At 53.1% G+C, this 25917-nt stretch overlaps 1 protein-coding gene across 4 annotated transcripts; it reads left to right on the forward strand.

Annotated features, from left to right (window-relative positions):
- The first annotated feature begins 1224 nt into the window (after window positions 1-1224).
- On the forward strand, window positions 1225-25529 carry EPHA10 (EPH receptor A10). Of its 4 annotated transcripts, none has more exons than XM_014258580.2 (17): window positions 1225-1348; window positions 2362-2426; window positions 3674-4343; window positions 11150-11305; window positions 11978-12319; window positions 16133-16257; window positions 19206-19368; window positions 20480-20588; window positions 20679-20734; window positions 21474-21599; window positions 22692-22877; window positions 23546-23607; window positions 23695-23898; window positions 24396-24545; window positions 24659-24852; window positions 24935-25099; window positions 25415-25529. In XM_014258580.2, the coding sequence occupies exons 1-17, from the start codon at window positions 1225-1227 to the stop codon at window positions 25527-25529; spliced, it is 3012 nt and encodes a 1003-aa protein (XP_014114055.2). The 4 variants fall into 4 exon arrangements, with proteins under 4 accessions (XP_014114055.2, XP_087923671.1, XP_087923672.1 ...); XM_088067545.1 differs by lacking the exon at window positions 1225-1348 and adding an exon at window positions 24225-24256 and having other exon boundaries at window positions 2373-2426; window positions 19206-19386; window positions 23695-23902; window positions 24405-24545; XM_088067546.1 differs by lacking the exon at window positions 1225-1348 and having other exon boundaries at window positions 2373-2426; window positions 19206-19386; window positions 20679-20738; window positions 21490-21599.
- The last annotated feature ends 388 nt before the right edge of the window (window positions 25530-25917 follow it).

A 25917-nucleotide genomic window follows, 5' to 3' on the forward strand; every position in this document is an offset into this window, starting at 1 on the left:
TCCTGGTCTCACCGGGAGCTCCTGGGCTGCAGGTGCATGGCAGGAGTGGCTCCAGTGCGGATGCAGCAGCACACGAAGCACTGATCCATGCTGAGCTTTCCTAGATGGGAAGAACATTAATAAATGGATTGGAGCTTCCTCACCAGTTAACACAGAGAGGAAAGGAAATGACCATGTTTGCAAAAGAATTGAGAAATGGAGAACTGGAAACATTTTCTCACTCCAAATGTCCAGCTGGGCTCAGCCTGAGGTCCGAGCACCAGCTCCTGTGAGCAGGGGTTTGGCATGGGCTACACTAGCCTGGCCAGATGGAGGCTCAATGCTTTTACTTCACACCTGCAATATTTTACATTTGACACATAATCACAGCAAAAGGAACATCCCACAGGAACAAATGTTTGCTTTGGTATCACAGTATCTGCCATCGGGGGGGAAAACCGGCGGGCATTCAGCCTGACTAAATTTTGCAGCAACCTGCAACACCTACAATTAGTAATAATCAAACCTCGTTGAGTTCCTCCCCCGATGCAGAAGCCTGTGGGCCTGGTGGCAAATACCTCGGCTTTGGTGAAACAAGAATTGAAGAATTGCCTCCCCCAGCGCAGACAGCCCCCGCAGCCACAACACTGTCCTGGGTGCAGGCCTGGCAGGACTCGCCCTGCCTAGGGCTGCCTTTGCCTGGCCTTTCTGCCTGGGCATTTTTGCTTTCACAGCAGCTTCTGGGCTTGGAGGACCTCGACATGAAGCCGGGAGTAAAATTTCAACCCAGAAAGGCAGGACATAGGGCTCGACAAAACCGACATTCCTGGGCATCGCTGCCAGGCCAGGGCAGGGACGAGGCCTGCCCCGCTAAGGAGGCTCTAACCGCTCCAACCCAACACTGCTATCAGCAGCAAACATCAGCTGGGCACGGCGGTGGCAAAGCACTGCTCATTACGGCCGCAACATCTCGGCATCGGCTAGGGCTGCCCGTGCCCTGAGCAGAAGTTCCAGCGGCCCAAATCCTGTCCCGGTGCCCGCTGCCCTCAGCGGGGCCGCCCTCCCTCAGCCGGCTGGGGAGTGACCGCCCGCGCGCCCTATCCCCGCCCTCTTTGCCCCGCCCCTGCTCCCCATTGGTCACGCTGGCCGAGGCCCCGCCCCGCTGGCGGCGGTTGGCGCGCGGTGGCGGGGGCGGGGCGCGGCGCGGGAGCGCGGCGGCGGCGCGGGGCGCGGAGTCGCGGCGCCATGGAGACGGCGCTGCCGCTGCTGCTGCTGCCGGTGCTGCTGCTGCTGCCGCCGCTGCTGCCGCCGCTGCCGCCGCCGCTGCCGGTGCTGCTGCCGGTGCTGCCCCGCGCCGCCGCCGAGCAGGGTGGGCCGGCCGGGGCGGGGGGGCCTCCCGGTCCTTCGGCGCCCCCGCGCCCCCGGCCGCGCCGTGTCCCCGGTGCTCCGGCACCGCCGTGTCCCCCGTGCCCGGCTGCCTCGGCGCGCGGTGTCGCCGCATCGACCCCGACTTTGGTTGCCCGCGTTGCGGTACCGGGAGCGGCCGGCTCGGCTCGGCGGTGGGGTCGCTCCGCGGCTGGCCGGACGGGTTGTGGGGCGGGTGTGCCGCCGCTCTCCGGGGCGCGGAGACCTGCCGGAGGAGCGGGAGAAGACGGACGGGTCCCCGTGGAGTGCCCGGGTCAGCCCGGGGTGTCCCGGTCCCCGCGATCACCGGAGGCACAGGGCAGCGCGCTGCCAGTACCGTGACAGGGAGCGGTTCGAGCCCTGGGGTCCGTGGTCGCGGAGGTTTCGCTGGCACGGACGGACCCCACTGATCCCGGAGCAGAACGACCGTCAGGGCTGTGCCCGCCGGGGATGCGCCGCCGCGCCCCTTGTTCCCGGTGTCTGAGCCCGAGGCTCAACCTGCAGGTCGGGGTTGTGGCTGTTTGCTGGTTGTGGAAGGATCGTGAAGCTGTGAACTGAGGGAAATAGCTCTTCCTGTCAAAGATAGAATTGGCTGTTTGTGGGAAAAGGCTGTCGTTTGCCAGGGAAAATCCCTCTTTCAAAGCAGCTGCTGGTACCTTTCCGTTCCAGCATCCGCACGCTGTGGGCATGGTTCAATGGCAGTGTTGTCTCTGGTGTCCGAGGAATCGTCCCTGGGATGACACAGTCGTTAGGGCATTGGTCAGGTATCTGTGAGGTTGTTCTGGGTGTGCAGCAAGAGCGTGGTGGCTCTTGGTGCTCATGCGGTGCTGCCATGGCTGGTGGAGCCGGGGTGGGAGCTGCTCCCACACCCTGGGACCTGGCACAGCATGGCACTAAGCTTCCCAGAGCATGGGCTGGGTGGGTTTTACCAGCATTTCCTGTGTCAGTGGTTTTCCTAACATGCTGTCTTCCCTGCAGTTGTCCTGCTGGACTCAAAGGAATCGCAGGCAGAGCTGGGCTGGACCTCACACCCATCGAACGGGGTAAGCATGGGGTGGGACTGTCCCTCTGCACCACCAGAGAGGGTGAAAGGCTCCATCAGCCTCTCGGTGCTCAGCAGCATCTGACATCCTGTGGTATGAGCGCTTTGCTTACCACAGAGCGGGGCTGGGGGCTGGCAGCCACAGGAACCTCCTCGTTCAAGGTCGATGAGCAGCTTAGCATGATCAGTGCCAGGAGCCCCTGGGAGCAGAGTGAGGGGTGAGGTTGTGTGAGCGCAATGACTGGGTTGGAGTCCCTCCTCAAAATGGATTTTACACTGCTAAAACAAGCCAATAAACACTGGCTAGTTAAGGCTTTGTGTTGTGGTTTGCACACCAGCACCAAGGGTCAGTCAAGCCCTTAGAATCTGAGGGCTGTGGCTGGGGAAGTCACTGGGAGCTGTGTCATGTAACCTTTGTTCCCTCAGCCCCTCGCTTTGCTGCTGGTATCCATCTAAAGCCACTTTCAGTAAGCTTGGAGCTGTGCTCCTTGCAGCTTTGGGTTCATTTTCCCGAGTGGAAACAAAGTACTCAGAGGAAAGAGCGGTAGGTCCTGGAGTCACCTGTGTGACACAACTGTTTGTTTGCAGAGCAAACTCTGTTCTGTGTATGTTTTGACTTTTTTGCATAAGTTTACTCCCAGAAGGAATTGCTTTGGGAAATTGCCAGGTTGTCATTCAGGCTGTGAGGGTTGAATCATCATTTCACTGATCAGAATCTCTGCTGATAGCTTTGGGGAAACACTGTTTCACTTGCAGTTGGAGGATTTGTCCTGCTGCAGCTAAAACTTCTCCTGGCAGAGAAGCTGCTGCTGTTCATGAAGGTGTTTGATGTCCTTGTGTGATGGTGTGTCTGGTGTCACATCTCCTTAGACATCTTGGATTTCTCTGGGTGGCCCAACCCCATCCAGCATTACACCATGTGGTAACACTGTGTGCATGCACCTTCCCAGGGACAGAAAATCTGAGGAGTGTGTGGGAGATGAAGGCTCTGGCTCCTCAGCAGAGGATGTGTCCAGAATCAGGGCTTGTTTTCTGAGATCTGCTGCAAGTGCTGCCTTACTGGTTGCATCTTCACCTCTGCAGAGAGCTCAGGTGTTGGGTGCTCCAGGAGCAGGGTTACTGCAGCTGGTGGATTTGGTGGGCTGAGGATTTCCAGTACCTAAAACACAATGGCCTGTGGTGGGGAGGCTTGTGCTAGTGACATTTATACTGGTTGGTGTGTTACAGCCCTTTGTGTTCTGTCCCCAGTGGGAAGAGATCAGTGGCGTGGATGAGACCTACAAGCCAATACGCACGTACCAGGTGTGCAATGTCATGGAGCCAAACCAGAACAACTGGCTGCAGACGGGCTGGATTGCCAGGCGTGACGGCCAGAGGATCTTCATTGAGCTAAAGTTCACCCTGCGGGACTGCAACAGCATCCCTGGTGTGACGAGCACTTGCAAGGAGACTTTCAACTTGTACTACGTCGAGTCTGACTCTGACCTGGGCCGGAGTGTCCATGAGAGCAAGCACACCAAGATCGACACCATTGCTGCTGATGAGAGCTTCACACAGGGAGACCTGGGCGAGCGCAAGATGAAGCTGAACACCGAGCTGAGGGAGATTGGGCACCTGAGCAAGAGAGGCTTCCACCTGGGCTTCCAGGACGTGGGCGCCTGTGTGGCACTGGTCTCTGTGCGGGTCTATTACAAGAAGTGTCTCACCACCGTGCAGAACTTGGCCATGTTCCCAGACACGGTGGCAGAGACGGCCTTTGTGACCTTGGTGGAAGTTAAGGGCACTTGTGTGTCCCATGCTGAATTGGATGTGGATAATCCCCCTCGGATGCACTGCAGCGCGGAGGGCGAGTGGCTGGTCCCCGTAGGGAAGTGCATGTGCAGCCCTGGCTTTGAGGAGAAGGATGGGGGATGCAGAGGTAAAAGTTGGTGTCCTGGCAGTGTCTGTGTCAGTCCATGCTGCTGCCAGACCTGTCTGGTGCCTGATCACAGTTTGGACAAGTGGAATTTTCTTTTGTCAGCAATATATTTCTTTAGATCATGGCAGCTTCCTAGTGAACGGCCAGATGTTTGTTTGGAGGGTGGCATTTGGAGGGCATGGGGCTGCTCTGCTGCTCATGGTTGGGCAGATGTGTCAGAGCTCTGGATGCTGACAGGCATTTCCCACAGCTTTATCTGTAATGTTAAAATTACTCTAGAACATTAATATCCCTATTTATATGCTTTGGACACGGTTTAATAATTTGGTGGCTTTACAGCTCACAAGGTTATGGTTAAGGACAGCTGCAAAAATGGACATACCCTCTGCCTTAACAAGGCATCCCACTAACGAACCTGGGGCTGTGACCACTTCATCTCGCTTTCAAAGGCAGCTGAGAGCCAGGTGTGGGATGCTGGCTGTCATGCTCTTCCTCACAGTGTGTGAGCCTCTGAACAGAGAGAGTTGCTGGGCTAATGCCACCCCAGGCACCTTCTTGCCAGGGTGTCAATCCCTCAAGGGAGTGCATTCTTCGTCTGAAAAGACCCTTTGCTACCCATGCCTGGTGTCCAGATGATACCTTGGATGTCTTTGTTTTCCCCTCAAAACCAGACTGAGAGGAGCACAGCTAAATAGTCCCAGCCAGGGAGAGTTCCCCCACGCTGGAGGCAGGTGGTGCAGTAGGAGATTCCATGGAATTGGATCTGCCCTTCAGGAGCACCTCCAGGCTTTTCAGTGTGCTGATGGTGCCGCCTGCCTCCAGGTGGTGGGATGCCCTTCCCGGTGCTCTGGGCAGTGGCTTCTCCTTAAGAAGACCTTATTAAAGCTATCAAATTGAAATCTCAGTGCTGTTGATTGCTTCAGTGGCTGTGTGGCAGCTTGCCATGCTTTCCACATCTGTTTGGAGTGGGGATTTACATAGTGAGTCCCAGAAGGCTTTTGCTAATGTTTCAGGTTTCTCTGTGTTGAGTTTAAATAATTCATATTCTCTGAGGAAAAATATTTGAAGTAATTTAATGGACATAATTAAGTTTCTCTCCCCTCTCACAGAAAGCAGGTCATTAGTCATTCTCTGTGGAGCAGTGTCTGATGTCTGGTCAAATATCAGAAAATAGTTTTTAAGGGTTGAAAGTTTTGGGTTTGTTTGCAGCCCTGCATTAGCATAGTGCTAAATGAATAGCTTTAAAAGATTTCTGATGAAAGCAGCCAAGGCTGTGGAAATTCTTCAATGCGGACAAAATCCCTTGAGCTGGATGCAGGTGGATGCTTTGGGAGTTTGGGGGTGCTAAACCAGCCAGGGGATGGCACAACACACCTGGCTCCACCGCTGTGAGCCTGTGGTGGTGGCTTTGGAGGGCTCAGAGGGTGTAATCCTGCTGGCCTACAAAACTTGTTGGCCACAGGTTCTGTTGCAGCTCTTGTGGGCCTGAAAGGACTGGGGGTGGTGGGAGCTTTGCTGGTGCCTGCAGGGTGGCATGGGGGCCAGGGTGGTGCTTGAGGGGGGTGGTGGCAGCAGGACTGTAGTGCTGGTGACAGTGGAGGATGCAGGAGATGAGCTGGTGAAGGTGTTTAAAACTTGGTGGCAGAGCTGGTGTCCCTGTAACCCTGATTTAACTACTGAAATCATCCTGTACCAAGAGAAGCTTTGTGTCCTCGCTCAGAAATTAGGAGAGATGAAAAAAAGGCCAATAGGACTTATGACTCTCCTAATTCTGGCTGCAGCAGAGCTGAGTCTTTCCATGTCCATCCTTCTGTCCTGCACCACTGCTCCAGAGGCACCCCAGCACTCCTGACAAGTTTGCATGTTTCTGATGAATCATTTTGGCGTTTGGTGGAGTGCAGCCGTCTCTGGGGTGGGACTGCACAACTTCAGTGTCTGTTTAACATCCACCCACGAAGGAGAGGAGAGTTTGTCACTGAAAATGCATTCAGACTGCTTGTCTTGTCTGATGTATCTCTGTAGCCAGATGCTGCTCTGTGCTTACTCTGGCCATAAAACCCATTCCCAGATGATGCACAGCAGACAAGTGGGCAGTCCTGTGCTCTGTGGATGATCCCTGTTTTGTTTTCACTTTGCTTCTCAGCTTTGATATCTTTTTGCCATTAATTTTGTCAGGCGTGAGCTGCAGCCCTTTGTGTCGTTTGTTTTGTGGTGTGTAGCAATAGCTTTTGTGTAAATGAAGCCATGATGTGGGGGATCTGCCTGACATTTTCATTCGAAGTTGTCTTCTGCTTCATCTTTCCTATCCAATCCCTAGTAATATCTGCAAGGAGAATTTCAACAAAGCTCAAGGTTAATATTTACCAGCCAGATTTGCTGCAAGTGAGACAACTTAAACCAGACATTGAATTAATATGATGGAGACCAGTTACCAAAAATAGCTACTCTTCTTTGACAGAAACGTAAATTTGTGGCTTGGCGAAGTTTCCTCCTCAATTCATTTTTCTCCACTTCTGACAGCACTGGCAGGAGCCAGCTCTGCACTGCTGTTGTGTCCCATGCTCTGCTCCCCCCCACCAGCACCTGGAGCCCTGCTCGGTCTGCTCAGTGATGCTCTGATTAGTGGCTGTGTCCCTTGTCTACATGGGAATGACATCACTGAAAAGAGTTTAGAGTTGAAAGAGTTACTAGTGCTTTGTCAGGATTTTTAAATGATCTTTTAAAGAGATGAGTGTTGTTGCTTTTCTGGGGAGGGAAACCTTGCACAGGAGGTGGCTTCAGTGACAGGCTTGTCCACAGGTGCTGTTTGGAATGGGGAATAACAGAAATTCCCCCTCTCTGTCTGCATTTCTGGATGGATTTTTTGAGCAGCTTGGTGAATTCATCCTGCTATGGACAAGACACAAGGAAGATTTATTGTATCTCTCTTAGGGAGAAAGCAAAGGTTTAGGGTGGGAGTGGGATGTGGGATGAGTAAGATGCTCTTCTGTCCATTGGATATGTCCCACCACAGCATTGTGTCACTGCAGGGTCCTTAGCTGGAAAAGAAACAGTTCAGTTGAAAGTTAGAGAAATTTAAAATAATGAGTTACAATATTTTGTTAGTTACTGCAAAGATACCTTCTTAAGCTCGAGGTCTGCTTTTCTGTTTAAATACAAAAAAGATGGATCCAAATGTACAGCACTTGGAGTTTTTGATTTGTTTCATCTTTTATACATTAGCTTACAAACCTGTAAGTGCTCCTGGAGTGTATTTTATCTGCTGACTGATGCTGGAGGATTATGCATACGTTTATTTTTCCTCCTGGGGCTCTGTAAGTTGCACAAAGCACCAGGTTTTGCTTTCATCACCGATGCAGCCACAGGCTTCCCACAGCCAGGCCCTGTGCCTGTGGAATTGGAGGGAATCCCACAGGAATTCTGGAGGTGGGATCAGCTGGGTGGTGGATGCTGCTGCCCACCAGCCACGCTCATGGAACAGCCATGTAAAACGAGCTCTCATTTCAGCCTCTCTGGAGTAATGACCAGGCTTGGAGGCATTCATCATTCGGGATTGCACGTTACATTGCTGGTTCACAGTGTGTCTGAAATAATTACAGCTATGGAAGTTGTGACAGATTCAGACACAAATCGCTCCGTGACCTTTAATTTCAGAGCAAACTACTCTGACAATTACAAGCACCACAAGTTGTTTGCAGAATTCCTGTGAGGTTAAGGTCACGGATATCTGGCTGCTGGATGAACGTGTTGGATGGGCTGTTGAAATACAGAGGGGGATGTGTCTTGCCCACAGCTGAGGGGGTTTGTGTGAGCTGAGGTGCTCTGCAGGGTGCTGGAGAGGCGGTCAGCCAGTCCTTCACCGGGAGCCCTTGGGTGGATGCATTAGGAGCTGAGAGAGACAAGAGTGAATTGCAGTTGGCTCAGCGGATGTGCCTGCTTCAGTGTGTCCTTGAGGAACATTCTGGCATAAATAGCAATGAGGTTCTGTCAGTCCTGGCTGGATTAATCAAATGCACTCTGTTAGATATTTCAAGACTGTCTTCTGTAAATCAGTAAATTTAATTTCGGCTGTTAAGAGCTCATTGTTGGGGATGAACAAAGATCTTGCCCTTGGACACAAGTTTTTGTCTTAGTACTCCACAAATTATTTAACAAAAATTACAGAGTAGCATTTTCGAGAGGTGTTGGAATTGCTGGCAGTGTGTTGGATCATAGGCTGCTTGTTGAAAAACAGTTGTTTAAAATCTCTGAACTGTGTGGAAGGCAAGGTGCTTTTGGATTCTCTAGGGTGCTGCAGCCCAAAGTTCCCATCCTGGCAGACATGGAACCGAGGTGAGAGGAACCTGACTCAGTGCTTGCATTGATTGCTCCTCATGCTGACTTTGTCCCTCTCACACTGGCACAGGGATTGGACATGGCTGCTGTCCCTTCCCTCTGCCTGCACTATTGATCACAGCTGGTGTGGAAAGACAAGGTGAGATCTCAAACTCAGCATGGAGGGGGCAGGAGCCATTCTGCTGCCCGAGAACGTTTGTCAGCAAGGCTCTTTGGCCACCTCAGTGCACCACTGAAACTCTGTTCTGTCACCGATTTACACAAGGTGCCCTTGTCTGGTTTGGGCTGCATGTCCTCGTCCATGAGCACAGCTGGCAGCGTCTGTCCCTCCTTGGGGCTGCTGCCCCCTCCTTCCCACTGGCCTGAGGCACTTGGTGAAATGTTTGGAACATAATAAACAGTGACTTGCTCGGCTCAATAATGGGATTAAGATAGCTGGAATACAGCTGTGCCAGCCTGGACCAGAGAGGGACAGGCAGGAGCTCTGCAAAGGATGCATTGTGAACAGCCTGGATGATTGTGAACAGTGGTGAGATTGCATGTTGGAGTGTTGCTCAGGGAGGGCTGGATGCAAGTCTGAGGGCTGGGGGGGCCCAGTGCTTCCAGTCTGTCCTTTGCTGGGGGGGACTGTCAGGCTGCTGGGGTGCCTCAACCTGTGGTGCTGTCCCAGTTCTTGCTGTGGCACCCCCAGTGCTGGCTGCCTGTTTTCCCAGCTGTGGCTTTCCTAAAGAGCATTTTCATGAATGTCTGCTTCAACAGAGAAAATTAACACACATTAAAGCAGAGGAACTTTGTCAAATACAATTCCATGACCAAAACTGGAAAGGAATTGATTTTGGAAGACAGCTGAGTTGTAGTGTTAATTATAAATGCCTGTATAGGCATTCTGAGGGAGGCTGCAGCTGTTATTAATTCACGCTGGCACACACGGCACTGCTGCTGGTAGGACTTCACTGGGAAGGGAAATTGAAAGCTGTCCTTTGCCACTGGAGTAGGAAACCATGCATTTACTAGTTCTGCATCCTCAATTGCCCCTGCTTTCCCTGTGGCACAGGCTGGGAATGAGAGAGGACATTGCTCTCTCTGAGCAGAGACACCGGCTCCTGTCTGAGGAGCCGTGTCAGATGAGGTGGTAAGAGAAGCCTTTCCCGTGGTTATTCATGCTGGGTAATGGGCCAGCCTGCTGCACAAATCAGTGTAGCTGGTTCTGCTGCTGGTTTGGCAGTGTGCAGACAATGTTACGTTGAGGGGGGAACGTGCTCTCTCTGTCAGTGACATGGATCAGACCCGCTTGAGGAGCTTCTGTGGTCAGCAGTGCTGGAGCTGGAGAGAGGCAGTTGATCCATCTGACCCATCTGGCTGCTTTTCTTTGGCTCTGGGGCAATGAATTATTTAATTTTATTGTTTAATAATTTAGTTGTGGTAGCACCAGAAGACCAGGAACAGGATAGAAAGCAATGGACAAAAAAGAGAATTTCATTCTATAAATTGAAGACCTGATCTCCTGAGAGCTGTCACATACCCACTGCAGAAATAAGCACTGTGAAATCACAGGGACACCTAAACCAGCTGGAAACCAAGAAAAACACTCATAGGATGAGGTAGAAGAAGGTGGGAGTTTCTCTGAAAAAAGAAACAGAGACACACATACGATGCATCACATGTGCTGGGCACTTTTGTTCTTCTCAAGGGCAAGTTTGGGACAGCTAAGGGAAAAAAGTAAAAAAAAGTAAAAGCAAGTAAAGCCCTTGGCTCCTTGTGGGACCACACAGGGTTGTGGTGCCTGCTCCTGGGACGTGCAGATTGGGGCATTTTGTGCCATTATTAATGACAGGCACGTCTGTAAACTTACTTCTGGCTGTTAGTAAACAGGGTGGACTAGTCTGAAAGACACCTCTAATTGGAAATGTTCAGTTTCCTATGATGAGATGTCAGATTTGTGTGTCAGGCACATCCAGGGGATGGGGGCTCTGGGCTTAGTGCTTGAATCCCTTCATGTTTGTAAACAGGATTGATTTTCCCGTCCTGCCTGATGCAGTGATGTTTCTGCCCTGTATGGTGGTCAGTGCTGCCTAACTAAAGGAAAAAGCAAACTGTGTCTCCATTCTATGAATATACTGCTAGTTTTGATTTGGTTCCTCAGCTCTAAAGAGGGAACTGGAAGTTTTGGGAGTAATTTTAACATTTGCTATTTTTTCCTGGTTTATCTAGCACCCTAGATAGGGAATGGCATTTACAATGAAAGTTAGTGCAGAGCTGCAGAACCCACATGTCTCTTCTGGGTAAAACCAAGGGATGTCTTTCTTGGTGCCAGGATCATGCAGGTGCTCAGGGAAGGCAGCTTAGAGGGTGGTGTCTGCTGGCCAGTGGCAGCAGAGGAGATCCAAGGAAACAGGGAAATGCAGTCATCAGGCGTGTCCCCATTTGTCCTATGTTGCTCTCCCCTTAACACCATCTCTTCTCTCTTTCAGCTTGCCTTCCAGGGTTTTACAAGCTTTCCCTCCGTCTCCCTCTCTGTTCTCCATGCCCTGAGCACAGCTTCACACATGGGGAAGCCTCCACTTTCTGTTTGTGCCAGACCAATTACTCCAGGTCTCCTTCAGACCCACCATCTGCCTCCTGCACACGTACGTCTCGCTGGAACGGCTGCTCCTTGCACTTTGTCCTGCAGCTCGGAGCCAGGGCTGTCCCGAGCTCCCCCTGCCACTGTGTGCTCACCTCAGGGTCCCGAGGGTGATGCTGCAGTGAGGAGGGCATGGAGGAGCTGTCCCTACAAGCCAGAGCTCACAGGCTGCAGGCTGATGAGACAGATGCGCAGTCAGGCTTGCAGACTCCCTGGTAAAACTGGGGCACAGTCATTTAGTCACTAGAGTTCACAGGTTTTAATTAAATGGCCTCTTGTTAATTGGACTGGACTCCAGCTGCTCTGCTGATGGATGCTGTCCAGCTGCCAGCACAGCCACGAGGAACCCTCCATCTCTGCTAAGCACGGCTGGGCAGTGTCTGACCAGGAGCGGGCTCCCGGCCCCGACTGGTGCTCAGGGAAGTTCTGGCTCCAGCCAGGTGCTTCTTGTGCACACTGTGAGCTGTGTCTTGTGGTGCACATGCGTCCCTCCAGCTGGGATCCCCTGTCCCACATCCCACCGTGCTGCACCAATGCCTTTGCGTCCCCCTGTGCCACCCCTGGCTCTGGCTGCCCAGTACCGTGCTCTTGTCCTCCACCTCCAGTGCCCGTGCCACTGCTCCCAGACCTTTCTCTTTGTCCCAACACCTGCTCACAGACCCTCTTTTGCTTCCAGGTCCACCCTCTGCCCCGAGGAACCTGGTGTACAGCCTGCGGCAGTCATCCCTGGTGCTGGAGTGGAGTGCCCCTGCGGACGCGGGCGGCCGCAGCGACCTGACCTACAGCCTGTGGTGTGGCCGCTGTCCCGCGGTGCCCCCGGGCCGCTGCGAGCAGTGCGGCAGCAGCGTGGGCTTCGTGCCACAGCAGACGGGGCTGGTGGAGCGCACGGTCACCCTGGTGAACCTGCTGCCCCACGTCAACTACACCATCCGCGTGGTGGCCCTCAACGGCGTCTCGGCCGTGAGCCCGCTGGCCGGCCAGCAGTATGCCGAGGTCACCGTGTCCACCGGCCGCGCAGGTGGGTCAGCTCTGCTCTGCTGCCAGGATTTTGGTGGCTTTGCTGCTGGGAGGACACAGAGTGTGTGGGTGGTGTGGTCACGCCTGTGCTGTGGCAGCGCCCTGTTTCTGATGGGTTTGTGCTGGTGGCACAGATGTGGTGCTTAGGTGTGGCAGAGGGGCTGATGAAGACTGGCCGGTGGCACTCTCAGGGGGTTCCAGTTGATTCAGGAGTGAGCGTGGTGACAGCCTGGGCTGTGAAGGGACAAGTCTGCTCTGTGATCTGGCTGCAGTTTGAATTTACAAATCATAAAAGAAAACCCCTTTGATGAAGCAACATTTTCAGCTCATTCATCAAAAAGCTCTTTAAAACAGATAATTCAAATGTTGGCTATCCTTCAGAACCAAAAAAATTGATTTCCTTTCTCTATCCTGCACTGGTCTGTGACACAATTGTTACTGTAATTGTCCCCTTCCATTTCCAGTTTGGCATTTCTGTTCCCTCAGGTAAGGGGAAGTGAGTGCCCATGCCTGTGGACAGGTTCCTGACCAGAGGGGCTGGCTGAGGAGTCCCTCCTCAGCTGTTGTCTGTGCCAAAGGACAGTCAGGTCCCTCCTCTGCTGTCTGCTGTGCTGAAGGACAGTTGGCTCTGGCTTGTTGTGTCCTTGTCCGTTCCTCTGTGGTTACATTATTAATTTGCATGAAAACCCTTTCCCAAGCCACAGTTAATGGAGACAGATGATCCTCAGGTACCTCTTGGCAGGAATTGGCCAACAATTTCATCTGAAGAGATTAAACTTTGATCTTGTTATAAATAATTTTCCCACCGCTTGATCAAATGGTTTTGTGCAGGTTGTTGCTTTCTCTTGCCTCATGCCATAATCCCTGTGGCTCCATTGGGGGATGCTGTGCTGCAGACTGCTCCTCAGCAGAGGTGTCATTCCTCGTTAGGATCTTTGCTGTTCAAGGATGGATTTAGCTCTGGGAAGATCTTCTGCCTCCTGAGCTCAGGCCAGGGGGACAGAGAACAGGCTGGGGTGTGGTGAGCTCGGAGAGGTCAGACAGACGGACTGATGCTCTGGAGCTCCCACCAGGGCAAAAGAGGCCGAGTGTGGGCAGTGAGTGCCGTGTTCTCTTAGGGAGCAAAGCAGCAAGCAGTGATGCCAGCCCATGCCTTGGCTGCTGAAAACAGCTTTTCCCCTGGGGAAGGGGGAAATCTCAGCCTTTTACTCGATACCGTGCTCTTCTGAAATGCACCTAAAGAATGTGGATAATTAATCCTGTAATCTGTTCAAAATCAATGTCTCTTGCTGAGCTGTCAAGTCTCCAGATGCAGATGGTGGCTTGGAATTACCCAAGCAGCTGAGGCTCGGAAGTTTCCTGGAACAATGACAGTTTTTATTGCTGAGGGTGTCCCCTCCTGGGCAGTGCCAGGCTGGGGCTGCCCTGTCAGAAGGCACCAGTGCCCTGGTTCCTCTTGCCTTTGCACCACTGGCTAACAGGGTTAACATGGTTAAACCATGCCTATCAGCTAAGAAGGGGAGAAGGTGGGGAGAAGGTGGTCACAAACTCACAGCTGAATTTGTCTGTAAGACCCCACTGCGAGGAGGGGACCCTGCGTGGGCAGGACACGGAGCCACAGCTGGCAGGGGCAGCGTGGGGAGCTGCTCCTCTGAACACATCGCTTCTTGGAGTCCTGACTCTGCAGCCCCCTGTCACTAGAGCCCACCAGAGAAGGGCTGGATGGGGCCAGAGGTCAGGAGGAAGGAGACTCCAGGGATGCCTGGGCAATGGTGACTTCTGTGGTGGCTGTCATGCTGTGGTCTCAGAAGTTGTTTGCAGCAGCAGGGGAGCTCTGTCTGCTGATAAGCAGGTTCAGAGGAAGAATTAAACAAGAAACAAGACCCTATTTAGCTGTCAGATTCTGCTCCTCTAATCCAGCTCCAAGTGCAGCTCCATGCTGTCCTTCCCCTTCAGCAGTCACCAGAGGGAATTGTCCGTCGTTCCTTGTAATTGCAGTGAGAAGAAGAGATGCAGTTTAGTCTGCAGGTGGCAAAATTAATACTGTGTTTTTTCTAATCTGTCCTCAGCATGGGACTAAATAAAAGTGTTTGAGGAGCGAGCAGAACTGTTCACCTGCAGGAGTGGAGCTGCATTAGCCATGTAAATGTGCACTCCAGGCCCATGTCATTTGTATTCCCGGCAGGAATACAAGGCTCCTGCCTTAAAGAGCTTTTAAATCTGCTGCTGATTAATAATGCAACCAGTGCCAGAATGCATCCTCCTTTCTGAGGCTGAGAAGGGGTTGGAGCTGGATTTGGTCCTCCAAAGTAGATTTGCTTGTGTATGCCCAGGGCTGATTCAGTGACCACGGGGCAGAGGGGCCACAGGATGAGCTGGCTCTGGGGCACATGTCTGAGCTGCTGGGGTCTTTGCCCTGAACAGGCTGCCTGCCACATGTAGCATTTCCACATTATGTTGTCAACGCTTTTCTTAGGCTCCCATTTCCTTCTTCAAGTATGAACAAGGACTCTGCACCTTGAACTTCTTTCTCAGGTAGAAATCCAATGTGTTTTGACTGGTGAGGCAGCTTCTCCGCTTCGGATTGGAGATCTTTGAGGCAGGAGCTGCCTGGGATGGTGGCCAGGGCATGTTCTGTGTTGGGATGTGAGAGAAGGGAGAGCTGGCTCAGGCAGGGCAGGGTGCAGGGGCATCCCTTGCCGAGTGCAGCTGTTGGATGCAGCAAGATGTTCTGGGGAGGGACCAGGTGCCACATGTAGTTTTATGCCTCTTCTGCTGCTACGCTGGTTAATCAAGAGGAGAAAACCCATGTACAGGGGAATGGAGTTTATAAAATCAGGCAGAGTGGTGAATAATTTAATGTTTGCTTTTTCGAATGGAGGCAATGATAGGAGAGCTTAAAATATTGATGGGAAACACATTTTTTTTCACAGTGTGAAATGCTTTATAGCCTGTGTGATTTTCTTTAATGTTTTTTAAACATGTTTGAGGCTGGCACCTACTTTTCTGTCATGTACCATGGGCTCTGCTCTAAAGCACATCTGTGAGTGAGCAGGATTTTTCCTGGTGACTTTGTTAACAGTCAAGACCCTGCATTCAGGTCTCTCCAGTCCATTTCCTGGATTCAGAGATGCAGGAGGGCAGCTGTGTGATATTTTATTGATGGGAATACACAGTAAGGAGCACTTAGCCTATCTTACAGGAGCAAGACCCAAGGCAAGTGCTGGGGGATGATGTTTGACTGTGTCCCACACCATGGGGTGTGTCACAGCAGAGGGAGCTGTGTGTGGGCAATGGGAACTGCTCAGGAGCCCCTCTGACTCCTCTCACAGGAAGGGACTTGGAATCAAGGAGCAAATCCCCATGAATAAAACATCATGAGGGCCTTTTATTTCAGCAAAGATTAATGAGCTAAGTAATAAATACAAAATTTCACAGATACTTAAGTTTACTTTCTAGGGACTTGTTCCTCTCCACAGGAGTCTTGGTGGGAGAGAGGTGGGTCCAGGGAATGTCCTGATTTCTTGGGAAGTAGGGCAAGCTGTAAATAACGTCCCCATGTAGCTTTTGCTGTGCCTGAGGGCTCTGAACTGCTGCCTGCGTAGGCCGGAGACTTGTTTGGAGCCACACCTGGTTAAAATGGGAATACTGGCAAGTGCATCTTGCAGTGGATGAACTAAATGGATGCACTCATATCAGGGAGGGAGATTCAGAGAGAGGGGACTGGTGTCTGTGGAAGCCACACACTCTGCAGCTGTTTGAAGTTTTCCTGAAGCAGCACCCTTCATTGCCCATTTCCTCTCTGCATTTTCAGCACCAACTCCTGTCACTGACATCCGCACGGATAAGGTGGAGCAGAAGAGCGTCTCCTTGTCCTGGCAGGAGCCAGGCTTCCTGACTGCCAATGGCACCGAGTACGAGGTCAAGTACTTTGAGAAGGTAGGCTCTGGGCACCTCCATGAGCTCTGCTTGTGCCCCAGCTGACTGCTGTCCTTCCCTGGCTCCCCTCAGGGGCAGTGCCAGGCGCTGTGTGACTCCAGCTGGCCAGGGGCTGAGACACCACAGTGGGTTCCTACATCCTGGAGGAGATGGTCTCTGCATTGCCAGCCTGCTCTCTAGGAGAGTGTTGGACCTTGTGCTCTGCACTGGTTTAGGACTGAGATCCACAAACCTGTGACTGTGGTGAGCTGTGAGTGGCCCTTCTACCTGGCAGGGGACCCAGAAAATATTTTTAGTTTCTTGATTTTAAAAAGTCTTGCTGTTTGACAGGTGCAGTAGGTTGGGAATTTTAGGAGAAATACCAGTGGGCAGAGCAGGGACAAGGCTCTAAATCAAAATAAATGCAGTTTATGACACAGTTCTGCAAATTACCTTATCTGCGTGTGCTCAGGCTCGTTATGGAGCTGACGGCATGTCAGGCACACTATGCAGGTGACATGTCAGCGTTCTGTATTTAGAAACAAGCCACCGTGAAGCTGATTCATATTAATGTGATTTTCAGCATCCGATAGATTTGAGAGGAGGGATCTGTGGGGGAGGGCAAATGCGGGAGCCCAAGATGTTAATTCCTGTGCAAATTGGCTGCACCAACCTGATACTTCGGGTTTGAAATGAGGAACCTTCCTCCTTGGCTAGAAAATTTAAATTCAGTTTAGCAGTTATTCACTGAAATGAGGCACTTGATGCTAACATGAGTATCAGCTTAGTTCCTAATCTTTGCTTTTAAAGCTTTTGTTTTAACCGTGAAATTCAAAGGGGAAAATGTGTTGAATGGAAACACATTGGGTAGTGATGTGAGCAGGGCAGCGAGAGCCCATGATGGACTGTGGGGCTGGGACAGTGACTTTGCCAGTCTGTGGGGCTGGGACAGTGCCAGTCTGTGGGGCTGGGACAGTGCCTGTGCCAGTCTGTGGGGCTGGGACAGTGCCTGTGCCAGTCTGTGGGGCTGGGACAGTGCCAGTCTGTGGGGCTGGGACAGTGCCTGTGCCAGTCTGTGGGGCTGGGACAGTGCCAGTCTGTGGGGCTGGGACAGTGCCAGTCTGTGGGGCTGGGACAGTGCCTGTGCCGGTCTGTGGGGCTGGGACAGTGCCTGTGCCAGTCTGTGGGGCTGGGACAGTGCCTGTGCCGGTCTGTGGGGCTGGGACAGTGCCTGTGCCAGTCTGTGGGGCTGGGACAGTGCCTGTGCCAGTCTGTGGGGCTGGGACAGTGCCTGTGCCGGTCTGTGGGGCTGGGACAGTGCCAGTCTGTGGGGCTGGGACAGTGCCTGTGCCGGTCTGTGGGGCTGGGACAGTGCCAGACTGTGGGGCTGGGACAGTGCCTGTGCCAGTCTGTGGGGCTGGGACAGTGCCAGTCTGTGGGGCTGGGACAGTGCCAGACTGTGGGGCTGGGACAGTGCCTGTGCCGGTCTGTGGGGCTGGGACAGTGCCTGACTGTGGGGCTGGGACAGTGCCAGTCTGTGGGGCTGGGACAGTGCCTGTGCCAGTCTGTGGGGCTGGGACAGTGCCGGTCTGTGGGGCTGGGACAGTGCCTGTGCCGGTCTGTGGGGCTGGGACAGTGCCAGTCTGTGGGGCTGGGACAGTGCCTGTGCCGGTCTGTGGGGCTGGGACAGTGCCAGTCTGTGGGGCTGGGACAGTGCCTGTGCCGGTCTGTGGGGCTGGGACAGTGCCAGTCTGTGGGGCTGGGACAGTGCCTGTGCCGGTCTGTGGGGCTGGGACAGTGCCTGTGCCGGTCTGTGGGGCTGGGACAGTGCCAGTCTGTGGGGCTGGGACAGTGCCTGTGCCGGTCTGTGGGGCTGGGACAGTGCCAGTCTGTGGGGCTGGGACAGTGCCAGACTGTGGGGCTGGGACAGTGCCTGTGCCGGTCTGTGGGGCTGGGACAGTGCCAGACTGTGGGGCTGGGACAGTGCCTGTGCCAGTCTGTGGGGCTGGGACAGTGCCAGTCTGTGGGGCTGGGACAGTGCCTGTGCCGGTCTGTGGGGCTGGGACAGTGCCAGACTGTGGGGCTGGGACAGTGCCTGTGCCGGTGTGTGGGGCTGGGACAGTGCCTGTGCCGGTCTGTGGGGCTGGGACAGTGCCTGTGCCGGTGTGTGGGGCTGGGACAGTGCCTGTGCCGGTCTGTGGGGCTGGGACAGTGCCTGTGCCGGTCTGTGGGGCTGGGACAGTGCCTGACTGTGGGGCTGGGACAGTGCCTGACTGTGGGGCTGGGGTGTGTTGTAGTCTAGGGTATAGCGATGCGGAAGATTTCGGGATGTAACGGAAAGTTAGCAAAAACCCCTCTCTGTTAGGATAGTAAAACCTTCTGTAATTAGCCAATAGCACTTAAGTGTGACGTGAGCAGATGGGAGTAACACAATGACCCTAGGTTATAAAAGGTCAAATTCTCCTGCAATAAACGCCATTGCTTCACCATCCATCACACTGATGTCTTGTGGGTAGAATGGTCCGAGTGGCCAAGGAGGGGCCACCGTGCTGGCTTCTGAACTAGGGTGTTTGCCTTGCTTGAAAAACCAACAGGGGTGCCCCTCGGGGCTCCTCCTGCTGTTTCCCAATCCCCACGGATTTGCTCCAGTACTCCACGGTTCAGGAAAGGGCTGGCTGGTGCCACAGCTGAGCCTGGCACAGGGGGACATTGCACAGCTGCTCCCCACCACCCCATCTTCTGCCTTCATGTCTTCATAGCACCATCCGGCCTCATCTGCCATTCCCTGTGACCTTCCCGTGTCATTTCTGCTCGTGAGACATCCAGTGAATGTTTTGTTTCTTTTGGAGGCTGGCTCTTTGGGCAGGCTGTCCTGACGGGGCCCAGAGCTCGGGGTACAACTGTTCCATGCCGGCTCCGTGGCGCAGCTGTCAGTCCAGCTCCATCTCAGCTATCTCATTATTTCACAGGATCAGAGAGATCAGAGTTACTCAACTGTGAAAACCACATCAACAGCCGTGACGGTCAATAACCTGAAGCCTGGTACCCTCTATATTTTCCAAATCCGAACATCTTCCTCTCCAGACTACGGGAACTACAACCCTGGCATTGAAGTGGAGACATTGGCAGAGTGTAAGTGCAGCAGGGCTCGTGTCCCTGCCAGGGCTCTGAGCTGAGCCCTGGGGATGCTGTGCTCACAGCTCGTGCCCCAGCTGCTCCTGGTTTCGTGGAGCAGCACCTGTTCCTCTGGTTCTGCTTCTCCAGTTCTAAGGGAGGGACCTACTCTGTCCCACTACCGTCCAGGAATTTGCTTTTCCTTGCATTTTCCCATTAGATTTTGATGGGGTTGGTGCTGCTGTCCTGGTGCCTCCCTGTCCTGTGGGAGCCTGTCCTGTCTCTTCTCAGTGAAGAGTCAGTGAGGGCAGTTGCTCTCTGGCTGCTTTCTCCTGAGGAGGCTGGGACAGTCTCTGCTCTTTGGCTGAGATTGCCCAAAAACGTGCTTAGCTCATGACTGCTCCCTGCCTCGCCTGCTGTCCTGGCTCAGGAGGCACTTGGCTTGTCTGCTCCTTGGCTGGCTCAGGGCAGCCAGCATCAGTGTTATCTGCTGAGACTTCTCCTTTTAAATTCCCATTCATAACTGTGGTCCAAAAGCATCTTATTTCACTAAAAGAGGGCTGGAGGGATGTTGGGCTTCAGCACAATCCCCCACGCTGGCTGGAAGTGCAAGGCTGAGCTGGCTGGCTCAGAACAGCTCCCACAGATTGTGTTTAACAGGGCTTTAAATTGCCTTCATTTGCCACACAGAAGACATTTCAGAATTAATTGAAGCCAATAAAAATTTTATAGAGAATGTAGCTATCTAATACCCTTGTTTGCAAAAGCAGGAGGAAAAGGGATTAATGTGATGAAAGAAAACTATTTGTAAGGCCATAAATTTTGATATGCTCCTCTGATAAACAGGATCCTTCCTCAGCTCAGATTAACAAAACCAGGAGCTGGTGCAGCAGTGCTGGGTTGTTCTGTCTGTGCTGCCTGCAGCACATTGGACTGATCCCACCAGCTTGGGTTCTTAAAGCTGAACCAGAACATGAATTCTTGTGAGGATGGTGAAGAGCAGCCAGGTGGTTACTCCCACAGCTCTTCTGGAGGACACAGGCTGGCCATGGGAGCAGTGACCAAGGCAGCTCCTCTCCTCAAAGCTGCCCCAGAGCACATTGATGACCAGCTCTGCTTCCTCCCTCAGTGACAGTGGCCTCCAGCGAGCAGAGCCCCGTCCTCATCATCACAGTGGGGGCCATCGTGGGGCTGACAGTGCTGGTGTCCATGGTGGTCGGCCTGATGGTCTGGAGGAGGTGAGCAGGGCCAGACACGCTCCAGGGGGGTTTGAGCTGGGGTAAGGGGTACTGCTGGAGTGCTGGTGTGCATCTTCATTCTCTTTGCAGGCAGTGTGGGTACAGCAAAGCCAGCCAGGATGGGGACGAGGAGCTGTACTTCCACTGTAAGTGGCGCCCAGCCCATGCCGCGACTGTGGGGATCCCCAGATTTATCATTGTTAACGACCCACCAAAACAGCTCTGAGCCCTCACTTTTGGGGTGTTGTCATCCTGTGTTATCCCAGAGCAGGGGCTGGCACAGCAGGGTTCTCTGAGGACCGTGGGCTTGACAGCTCCATGTGCCAATGTGTGGGTCACTGCCTGCCCAAGGAAATGGGGGTACTTGCAGCTTACAGGAGGTGTATAAATTATTCTGCCAGCTTTTCATGAGCATAAGCAAACAGCCTTGTTTTCCAAGGGTACTCTGGACTATTGAGCAGCAATAGTTTTAGAGACAACAGTTGTCAGAGGGAATTCAGATGTTGAGACTGATAAGTTTATTTGATTCCTGGCATATGCCCATGGAGTGCACACATGCTGGTCTGTTTCTGTTCCCCAAAGCACCTCAGAAGTAGAAGAGCCTGCCTTGACCATTTCACTTGGCTTTGGAGGGTGAGAGCTTCACTGGAGCAAAGGGGCTGCTCTCCTTTATCCAGGGGTTGTGGCAGTGGAGCAGAGCAGTTGTATTCACTTAATCCTAAAAAAGAACTTCTTAAAAACCTTAGAACTGAGTCTTTTGCTTTGCTTATAGAAAGGTGGCACGTAGGTTCTGCCCACAGACCAGCAGAGGGATAAACTAGCATAGTGCTTCCCAGGAAGGTGGAAGTTCTGTCCTCTCACCTGCCCTTTCTGCCTTTCCTGTAGTTAAAATACCGACCAGGAGGACATACATTGACCCCAGCACCTGCGAAGACCCCATGCAGGCTGTGCACCTCTTTGCCAAGGAACTGGATAATGCCAGCATCAAAATTGAGAGGATTATCAGGACAGGTGAGTTCCAGGGGCTGGTGGGCTGTGTCGGTGTGCTTCCCTTTGGCTGGGCCATGGCAGTGCCATGACATCACTCCAGTCTTGGGGGTACCTGCCTGCAGCAGAGGATGGGAGCTGGGCTGGTGAGGATCATATCCAGAAGCTTTGTTCCACATTCCTGGTGTTTTCCCGAGGCACTGAGCACAGCCAAGGAAACGCCATGCGGACCAGAAAGCATCAGCAATTATCTGCATCTGGGCAGTTTGACAGCAGCATGAAAACTATTTATAAATATGTGAACCTAATGATTTATCGATTTTCATCAACTTCACTGCCTAAAACTTAAAAGCAAATTAAAATCCCCTGACTGGACCCTACAGCCTTAATGGCTACTGTGTGCAGAACGTGGGAAACGTGATCATTCTTTGTCATTTCTTTTCCTAAAGATAAATTCAGCTGTAGCAGCATCAGAGGTGGAGGAAGGGAGGAGGGAAGGGCTTTGCCTGCAGCTGAAGGACGGTGTTGAAAGGGAGAGGACACTGAGGAGGGGATGAGGTTGTCTCTGAACTGCAGTGTGGAGCAGCTCAGAGGAGCCCCATGTACCTTTCATAAGCAAACTGGTGTTTGAAAAATCAAGAAAGAAATTACTAAGGAAGACATTGAAATCTAAGGAGAGTGTGATTGTCTCACTAATAACCTAACAAGAACCTGATTTTCAAATCAATAAAACTGTTCATAGCTACACACTTTTTGCTGTAAAGCCAATATTGGTTTTTTATGTTGGGAATTTTGTAGCTCGTGTTGTGGAGTGCATGGCTGTGCGGTGGGATGTTCTTACTCAAGGATTGCAGGAAACCTCCAGCCCTGCTCTGTCCAGCTCTGTGGAAAGCAGACCAGGAGGCAGAACTAGCCAGGCCTGGAGCATGACCTTGGTGACAGGGGGTTAATCCTCCTCTCATGGGATAAAACACAGTATGCACTGGAGCAGAGCAGGGAGAGAGCAGCTGAGAGGCTCTGGAGATGGCTGAGGGTCAGAGGAGTGGCATGATGCTCAGGATGGCCTGGTGTGAGTGGCAGCCAGGGATGTGTTTAACCCATTTCTCTGCTGTGCAGGAGAGTTTGGGGAGATGTGCCGGGGGTGCCTGAAGCTGCCCAGCAAGCGCGAGCTGCCCGTGGCCATCCAGACGCTGCGGGCTGGCTGCTCAGAGAAGCAGCAGCGCTCCTTCCTGGCCGAGGCCTGCACCATGGGCCAGTTCGACCACTCCAATGTCATCCGCCTCGAGGGGGTCATCACCAGGGGTATGTGAGTTCCTCCTGTGCAGGAATGGGCTTGGGCTGCTGCATTGGTGCTAGAGGTGCAGCTGGCTCCCTGAGAGCAGCTGTTCCCACATGCATCGGCTGGGTTTGAATGCTGGTGATTAATAAAAAGCTTCCAGCTAGATTAATAAATGCAGGTAGTGGGACTGGCTTAGCAGCCAAGCACGTGTGCTCTTAATAAAAGTAAATTGAAGCGAGATTCTGTCAGTAAAACAGATGAGACTGACTGCTCCAGCTCTCCCCCATGAGTGCATGTGTGGAACCAGGCTATGGATGCAATGGTTAAATGGATATTCATGTAAATCCAAAGAAACCAGAGTATGTGAGCTGATTCTAGCTAGGCTTTTTATTAGGAAAGGAAGTATTCTGCCTGAGCTGGTTGCTTTTGCTTTCACTGGGCTGTGCTGTCCTTTGTGATGTGCTTCAGGGCTCTGATGAAAGGAACTTCTGATACTGGAATCCATTCCTAGCTAGGAATGAGAGAGAAGCCTTGGACCTAGTGCTCATTACAGCCTGGCTGAGATAATGTCCTTATCTCCCCCAAAAGCCAGGCAGTGCAGGGGTTGGCACCTGGATTTTTAACCCCTGCAGAGTCTGAACTGCCTGAGTGATGGTGGCACTCACACTGTGCTGCTTGTCTGTCTGTGCAGGGAGCACCATGATGATCGTGATGGAGTACATGGGGAATGGTCTACTGGACTCCTTTCTCAGAGTGAGTACTGGGGTGTCTGCCCAGCTTGGGCACTCCTGGCCATGTTCCCATCGCTGACCTTTGGCTTTTCCTGCTCTGCCTTCACAGAAACATGAGGGGCAATTCACAGGCACCCAGCTCATCTGCATGCTGCAGGGCATTGCCTCTGGCATGGTGTACTTGGCAGAGATGGGCTACGTACACAAAAGCCTTGCTGCCCACAAGGTCCTGGTGAGCAGCAGCCTGGCATGCAAGATCACGGGCTTCAGGCGGCCACAGGAAGACAAGATGGAAACCATCTTCTCCACCATGGTGAGCTGCATTTCCACATGCTGTTGTCAACACTTTTGCTAGGCTCCTGTTTCCGTCTTCAAGTATGAACAAGGACTCTGCACCTTGAACTTCTTTCTCAGGTAGAAATCCAATGTGTTTGGTCCCTGACTGCTCCAGCCACAACCCCTCTGCACAAATCGGGACAGAGGGACTTGTGTTTGTACAGCTGTGAGGTGGTTTTCATTAAATATTGATGTACAAAATGCCATCAGCTTTTCCTAGGGACATTCTCCTCTCCCATTAATATTTCAGGACTCACGCTCCCATGTAGCATACAGTTGCAGTGACATTTTAAACAAATTGAGGAAAAAGTTTTCTCTTAGTACTAAATGTGCTCGTGGCACAAGGGTTTGCTCAGTGTCCACCCCATGATGTCAGGCAGGGCACGATGAACGGTGAATGGCTGCCCAGGAATTGCCAGCACTGGCCACATCCTGCTGGGCAAATAACTCATTCCTGCCCTTCTGCCTGTGCAGCGTGGGAAGAGCCTGGTGCTGTGGTCAGCCCCTGAGGCCGTCCAGTATCACCACTTCAGTCCTGCCAGCGACGTGTGGAGCTTCGGGATCGTCATGTGGGAAGTCATGTCCTACGGCGAGAGACCGTACTGGGACATGTCCCACCAGGATGTGAGTGCCCTGCAGCTGCTCCCAGGCTGGGTGTGAGGAGGGAGGCTCGCCCCAGGGGTTTGCCCCAGGGTTTGCCTTCGGCTTGCCTGACCCCAGCCCCTCATGTCGTGCAGGTGATGAAGGCTGTGGAGGATGGGTTCCGCCTGCCCGCCCCGGCCAACTGCCAGCCACCCCTCCACCAGCTGATGCTCAACTGCTGGCAGAAGGACCGCAGCCAGAGGCCCAAGTTCTCACAGATCCACAACACCTTGAGCAAGTTGGTGCAGAGCCTGGAGCCCCCCAAGTGCCCCAGCTCTACGTGCCCCAGGTGACCACCCTCTTGCCACACCTGCCTGTCCCCCTTCTCGTGCTGTGCCCCACTCCCTCCTCCTCACCCTCTCTCTTGGCAGGTCTCATGGCACGTCCATCCCCCTCTCCAAGAGAACCTTCTCAGCCTTCCCATCTTTCAGCTCTGTGGGTGAGTGGCTGGAAGCTATAGAAATGGGCAGATACAAGGACAACTTCACTGCTGCTGGCTACTGCTACCTGGAGTCGGTGGCCAGGATGACGGCCCAGTAAGTGACCCGTTCTCCTGGCTGTAACCTTGTGTCGTGGGTGCAGTGAGAGCAACGTTTGCTGCCCCTGCTGGAGAGCAGAGCCAAACCCAATGGGATTTTCTGATAATCTGTTGTGCTGTAGCACAGGGCAGCAGGGTCACAGCTGCCCCACGCCTGGTGTGCTGCAAGCACTGCCTGGTCAGTGTCACTTTCAGCTTTGGCTGGGACAAAAGGTTGGGGATTTTTCACTTGTGCATGTCTGGCCTGAGAGCAGTGGGTGTTAGGGCTGCTTGGGGCTGGTTTGTCCTGGCTGACATGGGGCTCATTTTGCAGAGACATCCTCAGCCTGGGGATCACGCTGGCAGAACACCAGAAGACCATCCTGAGCGGGATCCAGACGCTCCGGGCCCAGGTCATCCAGATGCACGGCCGAGGCGTGCAGGTGTGAAGCCGTGTCCTGCAGAGGTGCAGAGCACCTGCCCTGCACTCCTGGAGAGGAGCTGGCCCCAGCCAGCCCCACCTCTGAAACCTGGGGGTCTCAGGTGGGCTGTGGAAATCACTGGGTGCTGCCAAACACCTGGCAAGAGAGCAGGGCTTCTGTCCCCTGTGCCTGGGCAGCCCAGCATTCCTGGGATGGTGCAGCATGCCTGGGTGGACGGGGCTCTCCCCAGCACTGTTTTCTAAGATGAGTCAAACTGTAATGAAGCCATTTCATGTGGTAGTTGAGTTCACAGGGTGGAATGGACCTTTTTGCACTGTCTTAATCCAGAGACAACACTTCTGTACCTAGTATCCTGCTGGTGAATCCATGGGTACTTTTATACAACCTGACAGAT

This window comes from Pseudopodoces humilis, chromosome 27 (assembly GCF_049639895.1).
Source record: "Pseudopodoces humilis isolate 2021_Gansu_Grassland_sample_001 chromosome 27, ASM4963989v1, whole genome shotgun sequence".
Classification (NCBI taxonomy): domain Eukaryota; kingdom Metazoa; phylum Chordata; class Aves; order Passeriformes; family Paridae; genus Pseudopodoces; species Pseudopodoces humilis.